This window comes from Labeo rohita, chromosome 9, assembly GCF_022985175.1.
Source record: "Labeo rohita strain BAU-BD-2019 chromosome 9, IGBB_LRoh.1.0, whole genome shotgun sequence".
NCBI lineage: Eukaryota > Metazoa > Chordata > Actinopteri > Cypriniformes > Cyprinidae > Labeo > Labeo rohita.
This window is the reverse complement of record NC_066877.1, coordinates 34,916,642-34,929,485: the sequence shown is the minus strand read 5'-3', so window position 1 is coordinate 34,929,485 and position 12,844 is coordinate 34,916,642. Positions and strand designations below refer to the sequence as shown.

The 12,844-nt window shown below is 30.1% G+C and overlaps 1 protein-coding gene across 1 annotated transcript in view; it reads left to right on the top strand.

Moving 5' to 3' along the window:
* Positions 1-11,207, top strand: part of zmp:0000000936 (interleukin-1 receptor type 1) — a 39,329-nt gene extending 28,122 nt beyond the window's left edge. The window contains exons 6-10 of the mRNA XM_051119823.1: positions 7-53; positions 1,367-1,512; positions 3,726-3,869; positions 4,034-4,198; positions 8,038-11,207. Coding sequence (XP_050975780.1) covers positions 7-53; positions 1,367-1,512; positions 3,726-3,869; positions 4,034-4,198; positions 8,038-8,429 — 894 coding nt within the window. The 3' untranslated portion in view covers positions 8,430-11,207. The remainder of the gene's footprint in view (positions 1-6; positions 54-1,366; positions 1,513-3,725; positions 3,870-4,033; positions 4,199-8,037) is intronic.
* Positions 11,208-12,844: the final 1,637 nt, after the last annotated feature.

Sequence of the window (12,844 nt, the reverse complement as noted above, 5' to 3'; positions counted from 1 at the left end):
GACCAGTTAATCTCCGACAGCACGTTGCATCGCATTCATCAGGAAACCACGAAGTGCGTACTAAATTTAGCTGTGTTTCGGAGAAGATAAAGATAGGGTTAAGACTTTAATTTGGTCAGTTTTGGTGTCCCTAGTCTTGATGAATTAGATTTTAATTATCAAGACAAACTTTAAGTTGTCTTGAGAAAGATGGACCAGAAAGTTTGAAAAAGTTTGAAAATGTCTTAAAAAAAAAAAGCGTAAAAGTTTTAAAAGATTTTAGAAGTTTTAAAAGTTTGTTGGTTTGATTGTTTTCAGTGTGAAACAGACTGAAGTTTAAAGTACTTTTAAAGCTTAAAGCTTGAATGTTTTAAAGGCTAATCTGTTAGATTAGATTAGATTAGATAGATTACTAGCATGTTGCTAACATGAGTCTAGTATGATTAGCATGTTACTAGCCTGATTAGTATGTTGCTAGCATGTTTCAAGCATGATTAGCATGTTGGTAGCATGTTTCTAGCATGATTAACAAGTTGTTAGCATGTTTCTAGCATGATTAGCAAGTTAGTTTGAATGGATTAGAAATTTAGTACATAGAAGGGAAGCTTGATTGAGTCTCAAGGGATTCTGGGAGTTTTAACAGTTGAGTTTGAATAGTCTTGGCTCATTTGAACATTCCGTCAATGTAATCTATGGGATTTTTCCCAATTTCAATCACCATTTTTAGGAAAATCGTAAGTCCGATCAATAATAATAATAATAACTAAAGTTTAAATAGCATTTCAGTAAGTTGGCTTTATCAAGCCAACTTAATTAGAACAAACTAATTCTAAAACTACAAAGATAGTTAGCCATAAAACTTGTTTAACCTGGCTAACATACGATTTTATTTTTTCAGTAGGCTACTGGCCAACACTAACTACTAACACCGGAACAAAATTTAGTTAACCTAATGTTAATATACGATAAGTGCTGCTCGTTAAAAATCATTTTAATTCAGTAACTTAATTCAATAAGCTGACAAAAGCCGTTTGAAACGACAGTGCAGTTTATCATAGTAAAGTTTGTTACCGTGTTACCATGTTGACGGGGAAATATTACTAGGCTAAACTGGTGTGCAAAAATCTGACAAACACTTGCAGAAACATGTCACAAAATTTTCCCATGATGTAATGGTTATTACATTAAGGGCATTTGCAGTATTACACTGGGTGATATACAGTTAATAACTGTAGAAATTACAGAAATGTCGAACAGTGTGAGAATAACACAGGCAGACAAACCACATGTTTGTTGAGGGATTTTCCCTCAGTTTTGGTGAAAATGTGGGTGTATTAAAATATTTTTCCTTCAGTTGAAGTGTAACCCTTGTCCTTTCCTCTTAAAGTGAAAGCCAAACGGATGACGGTTATGTTCTGGTGCAAACGCTCACGCTGTCGCCCGTATTGGAGGAGGATTTCTATTTGAACTTCACCTGTATGGTGTCCAGCAGCCGAGGAAATCCCACCGGCCACATCACACTCGTCCCTTCGGGTGTGTTACTGCAACACCTAAACAAACATTACTTCAACACAACAATCTTAATGTATTAGCCAGCTGAATTCACAAACGATGAACATTTTTACATTCATACATGTTCCCCTGGATTTTGCCACTTATAACTGTACATCAGACATCATTTATTGGCACAGCGTTTTCACTTTTAGTGTCGACAGCAAATGACTAGTTGTTGGAAACTAGAGCAGTGGGTGTTGTGTGTTTTTTGTTTTTTTTTGTTTTTTTGATGTCAGAGCTGCTGAGATTTTCCTGCATTTACAACCATCAAAAATCTACACTGTTTTTTTTATTGTGAAGAATTTATCAGGTTGTGTGAAGTTTTAAAGGTTAACTATCGATTAAATAATTAAAGTAATCATTTTTTAGTAATATTAGTTTTTATTTAACATATTACATTGATTTAATGATTTGTAGACATAATATATATATATATATATATATATATATATATACATATTAATTGATTTAATTGCATACATTTTTTAAATAATTACAGAAAATGTAGTAATTTAATAATTGTGTGTAATGTCAAATTCACTTTTTTTTTTTTTTTTGTTGATAAATTGCATTTAAAATGAAATCCAGGTTTGCTGTGCTTGTTTATAGAGCTCAATTTGCACAATTTAAATATTTTATTTGACTATAAATATTATTTTTATTTGTTTTTTATTATATTTAAGAAATATTACTATTTTCATGTTTTACTGTAAAATAAAAAATCAAGTATTTAAGAAATCATATAAAACTTTTATTTTATGGTACAACTGTAAAATTACAGTACTAATATTTATGGCTTAATTACATGTTAATTAATAATTGCATATAATGTTTTTATTGTTGTTGTTTAATTTTACAACCCTAGTTTCTACATAATCTTTTATGCCCCTTGATTTTATTAACTAATTTATTTACTTTTATTTATTAATATTTTAATATATTTACCTGTATATAAAGCACAAACTGTCATCAAATCTGCACAGTTTTTTTATTTTATTATTAAGAATTTATTTGGTTGTGCAACGTTTTACTTAATTTTTTATTTTATTATAAAGAATTTATTTGGTTGTGCAATGTTTTACTTAATTATTACTTTAATGTAAATATTCATTTTAAATTAAAAATTGTTAATATTAAACATTGAAAACAATATTATACCTCATTGAGAAAAAAGCTGATTATTTGTTTATTTATTTCTGCATTTATTTTTGCCTGAAAAATTTTAAGAAACTCCAGGTTTGTCGTTCTTGTTTTTAGAGATGCACAAATATGACTATAAAAAAATTAATCATAATAGATATTATATAATATTATATAATAATAAATAATAGATTTTAAAGATGTTATATAATAATAAATAATAATAATGTAGTTATTGTTATTACTAAAAAATATGAAACAAAATAAGTATTATTACCATATTAATAGTTCACTGTAAAATAAAAAAAAATGAGTATTTAAGAAATACAATAATCATTTTATTCTATAGTACAACTGTTAAATTATGATGCTAATATTTATGGCTGTCTTTGTTTTTTATTTTTTTAAAATATGTTAACGAATAACTGCAGAAAATTCATATTATTTATTTTATTAATTTTAATGAATTTAAATTTTAAAATTTGAGAAAAAAGTGAGTTTTATTTATTTTAAATTAATTATTTAATTAAATTATTTAAAATATTTTTGAAATATTCATGAATATATGCAGAAAATTCTGATTGTTTATTTTGTTTCTAGTAATTTACATCCCTAATTTTAAATGTTATATTTTATTGATTTTGGTAATTCAATTTAATAATATAAATTAATATTTTTGACTTAAATCTGTTAATTTTAATATTTTAATAACTTATTTTTAATAATAATGATATTTAAATTTTGAAAATGAGTAACATTTTAAAAGACTCTTTCTTCATTTCATTAACTAGTTTGTTTATTTTTTTTAAATAAAATAATTGTATTTACTCACATGCCGCCATCGTTTTTATGACAAATTAATCTTATTTAATATTCTGCATACTGTGTTTTGAAGTTTATATAACATTTGCATTGCTTTTAAGTCCATTTGAAGATTGATGAGTGAGAAATAATTTTTTAAGAAGCAAACATGATCTACTTTAACATGTTTATTATACTATCAAAACATAAACAGTTTCTTTTTGTTGTTGTTTGTCCCGTCGCTTCAACAGATCCGGACCTTTCCTTGCTAATTGGTCTTCTCCTGGGCTTTGTGACATTTCTGTTTGTGGCAGGTGTGCTTCTCTGCACCCATTTCAAAGTGGAGCTGGCCTTGTGGGTCAGGACTGTTTTTCCATTCCTCTACAAAACCACAGGTAGTCAATAAACAGGAAATTCACTTGAGCAGCTTGAGTTACTGGGAAATTACACCAGCTAAATTATCTAGAATTAACACCTTTCAGTAGCACAGCACCGCAAGACATTTTTTCAGTTGCTAAATGTATTTATGTTTGCATGTTCTGTGCTCTGTTTCTCGTAGACGGTGATGGTAGGCTGTATGACGCTTACATCGCCTATCCCAGAGTCCTCGAAGGCTCGAGCGAAAAGGCTGAGATGTTTGCGATGAACACGTTGCCGCAGGTCTTGGAGGGCCTGTACGGTTATAAGCTGTTCATTCTGGGTCGGGACGGCCTGCCTGGAGAAGGTAAAGCATGTGCAACAAAACAAAGCCCTGTCATAAAACAGTATATTGTGATTTCATATAAAACATCAAGTGCCGAACACCAAACGTAAGCTGCACCATTTAGGGAAATGTGATGTAGCTTACGATTTTAAAAAATGTGATTATCAATAATATTTAAAAAATAATAATTATATAAATAACGTATTTTTAGGTTGGCTTGAGAAAGTCATAGTGTGCTGTCTCTTTTCTAACGGATTCGAATTATAGTTTTCAGAAAATTAACGATTAAAAATCATAAAAATCCCATAGACTTACATTGACGGAATGTTCAAATGAGCAACACTATTCAAACTCCAACTGACAAAATTCAAACTCAAACTCCCAGAATCCCTTGAGACTCAATCAAGACTTCCCTTCTAATCAATTCAAACTTCCATTCTGTCTAATATTTCTAATCTATTGATCTGTCTAGCCAAGCCTAGCAACTAGAATCATGCTAGTAACTTGCTAATCATGCTAGAAACATGTTAGCAACATGTTAATAACTTGTTAATCATGGTAGCAGCATGCTATTAACATGCAAATCATGCTAGAATCATGCTAGTAACTTGCTAATCGTGCTAGAAACATGTTAACAACATGTTAATAACTTGCTAATCATGCTAGAATCATGCTAGTAACTTGCTAATCATGCTTTTGACATGCTAATTATGCTAGAAACATGTTAGCAACATGCTAGTAACTTGCTATTTCATGCTAGCAACATGCTATGAACGTGCTAATCATGCTGGAATCATGCTAGTAACTTGCTAATCATGTTAGAATCATGCTAGTAACTTGCTAATCATGCTTTTAACATGCTAATCATGCTAGAAACATGTTAGCAACATGTTAATAACTTGCTATTTCATGCTAGCAACATGCTATTAACGTGCTAATCATGTTAGAATCATGCTAGTAACTTGCTAATCATGCTTTTAACATGCTAATCATGCTAGAAACATGTTAGCAACATGTTAATAACTTGCTATTTCATGCTAGCAACATACTATTAACGTGCTAATCATGCTAGAATCATGCTAGTAACTTGCTAATCATGCTTTTAACATGTTAATCATGCTAGAAACATATTAGCAACATGTTAATAACTTGTTAATCATGGTAGCAGCATGCTATTAACATGCTAATCATGTTAGAATCATGCTAGTAACTTGCTAATCATGCTTTTAACATGCTAATCATGCTAGAAACATGTTAGCAACATGTTAATAACTTGTTAATCATGGTAGCAGCATGCTATTAACATGCAAATCATGCTAGAATCATGCTAGTAGCTTGCTAATCATACTAGAATCATGCTAGTAACTTGCTAATCATGTTAGAATCATGCTAGTAACTTGCTAATCATGCTTTTAACATGCTAATCATGCTAGAAACATGTTAGAAACATGTTAGCAACATGTTAATAACTTGCTATTTCATGCTAGCAACATACTATTAACGTGCTAATCATGCTAGAATCATGCTAGTAACTTGCTAATCATGCTTTTAACATGTTAATCATGCTAGAAACATGTTAGCAACATGTTAATAACTTGTTAATCATGGTAGCAGCATGCTATTAACATGCTAATCATGCTAGAATCATGCTAGTAGCTTGCTAATCATACTAGAATCATGCTAGTAACTTGCTAATCGTGCTAGAAACATGTTAACAACATGTTAATAACTTGCTAATCATGCTAGAATCATGCTAGTAACTTGCTAATCATGCTTTTAACATGCTAATTATGCTAGAAACATGTTAGCAACATGCTAGTAACTTGCTATTTCATGCTAGCAACATGCTATGAACGTGCTAATCATGCTGGAATCATGCTAGTAACTTGCTAATCATGCTAGAATCATGCTAGTAACTTGTTAATCATGCTTTTAACATGCTAATCATGCTAGAAACATGTTAGCAACATGTTAATAACTTGCTATTTCATGTTAGCAACATGCTAGTAACTTGCTATTTCATGCTAGCAACATGCTAACATCTTGTTATGCTTTCTAGAAACATGTTAGCACATGTTAATCATGCTAGAAACAGGCTAGAAACGTGCTAGCATCTTGCTAATCAGGTTAAAAACACGTTAGCAACATGCTAGCATCTTGCTAATCAGGTTAAAAACATGCTAGCAACATGCTAACAACTTGTTAATCATGCTAGAAACATGCTAGCAACTTGCTAACTATACTAAAATCATGATATAAACATGTTAGCACCTGTTAATCATGTTGAAAACATGCTAGTAATTATCTGAGACTATTGCCTTCAAAACCTTTTAAAATTATTTTAAACTTCAAACTATTTCAGACTAAAAAAACCATAAAAGTTACCTTAACCTTAAAAGTTTTTTTTTCTTAACTTTTTAAACTTTTTAAACTTTTTCAAACTTTCTAGTGCGGCTTTGTCAAGCCAACCTAAAGTTTGTCTTGTCTTATCTCTTTATTCTGATTTAAAATTAGACATCAACCGAAGATTGGAAACTAAACACAAGTCATTTAATTTAGCTGCACGATTTAGGGGGGAAAACTTATTATATATTTTTTTTAATTTCCTGATTAAAAAATGTGGTTTAAAATGTGATTATTAAAAAAGCTTACTATTTTAAAAATATGAATTATATAAATAAAATATTTTAAAAATACTATTGAATTATTTCATTGTAAATAATCAAATATTTAAGAAAAATAATATGTTTTATTTTACAGTATAACTGTACAATTGTAAGACCATTATTTTTGGCTATATAATAATATCTGTCTTAATTTCTTTAGTTTTTAACATTAATCAAACTTTCATTCTGATTTAAAATTAGATGTCAAATGAAGATTGAAAACCAAGCATAAAATTATTTATATAAACAAAATATTTGGATACTATCTTAATATTTCATTGTAAAATAAAAAGTATTCAAGAAAAATATTTGCTTTTTTACAGTATAACTAAAATATTACAATACTATTATTTTTGGCTATATACTTTGGCTGTATATGGCTATGTATATATATATATATATATATATATATATATATATATATATATTATATTATATATATATATATATATATATATATATATATATATATATATATATATATATATGGCTGTTCTACAATTTTAAACATTAAATGTTTAAAATTGTAGAACAGCCATATATATATATATATATATATATATATATATATATTACATTTTATATATATACTGTATATGTGTGTGTGTGTGTGTGTGTGTTTGTGTGTATATGTAGTATTTTAAAAATACTATTTTAAAATCTCATTTAAGAAAATAATACATTTTATTTTACAGTATAACTATAAAATTGCAGTACTAATATATATGGCTGTCTTTAATTTCTTGCATTTTAAACATTAAACAATCAAACTATCATTCTGATTTAAAATTTGACATCAAATGAAGATTGAAAAGCAAACATAAGCTGTTTAATGTAGCTGTATAATTAAGGAAAGAAAATCTAATTGGGATTTTTCTACAAAGAAAAGCTGAAATTTCACTAATTAAAAGTTTAAGACAAATAAGAATATTTCTAATGTTTCTTTCAAACGTAATATTTTTCTTATTTTTTGATGGTTACATGATACCATCAAAACCAAATTAACTCAAAGCTACCCCCCCCCTTTCTCTTTAATTTTGATTAATCATGTTGCCCTACTCTGAGTCATTTACTTTCTTGTGTAGTTTTGCAGCATATGAGGAAATGACTCTTAATTTCTTACTGATTTAATGATACATTTTCAGTTGCTAAATATTTTTATTCCAGTGATTTACATTTCTCGGTGTTTTCCAGCTGTGGTGGACGTGGTGCAGGACGCTCTGAGCCGCTGTCGCAGACTCCTGCTGCTCTACACGGCGTCGTCCCTCTGCAGCCCGGAGGCGCAGGAATGGGCCGAGCAGCAGACGGGCCTGTACAGCGCGCTGGTGGAGAACTCCATGAGCATCGTGCTGCTGGAGCTGGAGGAGATCCGCGAGCCGCTGCTCCTGCCCCACTCCGTCCGCCTCCTCAGACAGAAACAGGGAGCTTTGCAGGCCTGGAAGAGAAGGAAGAGGTGGGCGTTCTGGGACAGGAAGTCAGTGAACCGGATGACCTCTCTCGAGCCCTCGGCACGCTTCTGGAGGGAGGTGCGCTATCATATGCCCGTCAGAGGCAAAGCTAAAAAGACAAACTGGTTTAGTTTGTAGACGAACACTAAATGTGAGTACTTGGGGTCAACTTGTGCTGCGTTAAAATGATGCAGTCGACAATCTGGAGGTCAATCAGCTCATTCCAGAAGTTTATTTTTGGCTTAACCAAACCAACCAGTTCCCGGATGAATCATAACAATGCAGACTTTCCTCTCTTTTTTTTTTTTTTTCGTTTCTGGAAGAAAAACTTGATGAGGCAAAAAAAAAAAAGAGAAATGGATGTTTTTATTTAGCAAGGGTGCATTAAATTGATCAAAAGTGGCAGTAAAATCTTTTAGAATGTTATAAAAGATTTCTATTTCAAGAAACTGTTCTTTTGAACTTTCTATTCATCAAATAATACTGGAAAATTAAATGTTTCATGGTTTCTACAAAAATATGAAGCAGCACAGCTGTTTTCTACGACGGTGTTTTAGTGCCACGTTAAAAAATAAAAATATATAAGATTACGAGAATAAAGTCGAAATTATGGGAAATAAGTTAATTTTGAGAATAAAGGCAAAATTATGAGTAAAACATCTAAATACTATGTGTATAAAGTCGAATTATTACAACAATAAAGTCTTAACTGTTTCGAGTATAAAGTTGAAATATTATGAGAACAAAGTAGAAATTACGAGAATAAAATTGAAATATTACGAGAGTAAATTCAAAATGTTTCGAGAGTAAATTTGAAATGTTTCGTAATAAAGTCAAAATGTTTTGGAATAAAGTCGAAATTACGAGTATAAAGTTGAAATATTATGAGAATAAAATCGAAATATTACGAGAGTAAAGTCGAAATGTTTCGAGAGTAAAGTCAAAATGTTTTGGAATAAAGTAGAAATTACGAGAATAAAATCAAAATATTATGAGACTAAAGTCGAAATGTTTCGGAATGAAGTCAAAATATTTTGATAATAAAGTCGAAATTATGAGTATAAAGTTAAAATATTATGAGAATAAAGTCGAAATGTTTTGAAATAAAGTTTAAATGTTTCAGAATAAAGTCGAAATTTATGAGAATAAAGTTGAAATATTATAAAAATAAAGATAAAATATTTCAACAATGAACACTGTCAAGCACCAGGAAATATTCCAAAGTCTCAGCTTTCAAATCTGTCAGTTTTATAGCATAATACAAAAAATATATCTATTACAACAATGTTTTTAATGCTCTTTAATGTGCCGTGACAGATTGCTATATTCAGTTTAAGTGGCATGTGAATCAGTCATCTTTCCTTCATAACTGCTACGATTTAATTCTCAAAACATTTTGACTTTATTCTTAAAATATTACGACTTTAATCTCGTAGTTCTAGATTTTTTTTTATTTTTTAATGTGGCATTCAAATGCATCATAGTTTTCAACGTTGATAATAATCATAAATGTTTCTTGAGAAGCTAATCAGCATATTAGAATGATTTCTGAAGCATCATGTGACACTGAAGACTGGAGTAATGATGCTGAAAATTCAGCTTTGCATCAAATGAAAAAATTACATTTTAATAGATATTCACATAGAAAACAGTTATTTTAAATTAAAATAATTATTTCACAATTTTTACTGTATTTCTGATCAAAGAAATGCAGCTTTGGTGAGCAGATGAGACTTCTTTGGATTTTTACTAACGGAACTCAACTGTTTGATTCTCTGATTGCAACCTCAAAATATCAACCACAGAACTCTTCATGAGAACTATTTCCCAAGATCCGTTGTGGTCTGAACATGAACCCAGACCTGATGCAGATCATGATGTTTTCTGGTTTACGTGAGTATTACGTCAAAGTGTGCTGAGAACACTCTTGCACACCAACCATTCTTCAAAAAGAACCCAGCTGTAAATACAATGTGGAAAAATAGCAGAAATAATGTGTGTAAAAACTGATTTCTTATGATTATGTTGTGGGATACATAATATGCTTTTGTCTTGTGTGTGTATATATATATAAATATATATATATATATATATGTAATATGCTTGTGTCAGTATATAACGCAAAATTGGATTGTCACACATTCTGTTAAACAATCCTCTGTTCATTTTTTAATTTTTTTTTAAGATTTTAACTCCAAACATTTTAACATATGTTTTTATGTACAGTACGGACTACATTTTTACTGTAAATAGAAAGAGACAGAGAAAAAATATTCGTTAAAATATGTTCAAATTAATGCTGTCAAACGATTAATTGTGATTAATCGCATTCAAACTAAGGTTTTGTTTACAATATATATATATATATATACTGTATATATAGCAGTTTGACTTCTGAAAGTGTAACTTTTTAACACATTGCTCCGTTTATTTGAGCATGTTATTTGTTACCCGGGACTGTCTGATCAATACTTATGAAACCTGTTTGTGGACTATCAGTGGTTTTGCTATTCCATTCGGTCGCTGAAAGTACAGAAACAACACGCTTCTCTTTTTCGTCTAAGAAAAAGTGCAAACCGCAAAACACCAACCCAGATTCTGTTCAACAGGTTTCCGTTCAGTGCTGCCAGTTTCTATAATCTACGACTTCAGCCAGTGTGTTTATGTGTGTGGGTTGGGGTATGATCAGTCTTGTAAAATAAACTGAAGTGACACATCCTGGAGGTGTTGTGTATATGTATTTTCATATTCCAGATCAGTTGCTTTAGAGTCACTGCTTTATAAAGCAATCATAACTTTGTTTTTCAACTAAAACCATATTGTATACTGATCAGCAGTTTCTATATATTTTAGCAGTTTTCTGACTGTCCATTGTCCCTGTCATATAAAGTATGACAATAAAATATTAATAAGAGATTTCCATTTGACATAAATGCTGTTCTTTTGAACTTTCTATTCATCAAACAGTCCTAACAAAATATAATGTATCGCAGCTTCCGCAAAAATATTGGACAACACAACTGTTTTCAACACTGATAATAATCATAAATTTTTCTTGAGCAGCAAATCAGCATGGTAAAATGATTTCTGAAGGGTCAAAGAGCCAAAAAATGTATTTATTGTTTGAATTTCTTACAAAATAACAAAAAAAAAAAAAAGGAAACTGAGACTTTGTTTCACTGAAGTATCAAGCTCTGTCTTGTCTGACTGTGCATTGTCACTGTCATGATGTATGTCAAATAATTTTTTTTATATGATTGCCTAGAAACCAGGGATGGCTCAACTTTCCCACAGGATCAAATCACCCTGCAGAGTACTGTATTTACACCTTTCGATTGCTTCAACAATGAAGAAATTATTTGATATTTAAAACTACCCTGCGGAATAATCAGCTAAAACCAGCCTAAGCTGGTTGGCTGGTCTTAGCTGGTTTAAGATGGAAGTAACTGGTTTTAATTGGTCTCCCAGCCTGACCAGCTAAGAAAGGGGTTAAAACCACTCTAAAACCAGCCCAGTGGTTGGTAGGTGTTTTGTTTTTTTTTTAGCAGGGTATACGCATAAACCAAAAATGACACTTGTTGCCCAACAGATACTATCAAAATATGATTCATTTTAGTTGGAAGACTAAACAAAACAACATTTTTAAAAAGTTAAGATGTTCTGAAACCAAACCCTTTGTTTGTCCTTGTGTTTTACAAGAAAAAGTCCATAAAGATGCACCTTTTTACAAAAGTAAACTAAATAGAATGGAACGTGAAATTGAGGACTGAACCTATAAATTGATTTCCAATTAAAATAATATCTAAATGAAAATGTTTTGTTTGAACAATGTTGATCAGAGAAATAAGTTTTAATGAACTCTTTCTCATTGTTAAAATGACAAACCAGTAATGGAAAATAAGAAAAAAATCACTTCATTGTGATTAACGAAAACTAAAATGACTAAGAAATATAATATATGCTTTTAAAAGTGATTTAAATCTCATTCAGTACACTGTAAAAAAAACAATTTGTTGAGTCAACTTAAAATAATTTGTAACCTGGCTGCCTTAAAATTTAAAGTTCAGTCAACTCAAAAAAAAGTTTATTCAACTTGAAATGTTAAATTATACTAAGTGACAACTTAGATATTTGAGTTGAATCAACTTAAAATTTTAAGGCAGCTGGGTTACTTACCCGTCTGTTAAGTTTAGCAAACACAAATATCTAAGTTGTTACTTAGTACAACTTAACATCTCAAGTTGAATACACTTATTTTAGTTGACTGAACTTAAAATTTTAAGGCAGCAGGGTAACAAATTATTTTAAGCTGACTCAACAAATTGTGTTTTTTATTTTTTACAGTGTATATACACTCTCAGAAAAAAAGGTGCAAAAACTGTCACTGGTGGGGCTTCCATAATAGTACCTATAATGTACATATTAGTATCTGAAGCGTACAGAAAGATACCTTTTTTCTGAGTGTATATACTGAATGAGATTAAAATCAATATTTAAAAGCATATATTTTATAGATCATTAACAAAAATTAATCACAACTGAGTTGTTTTTTT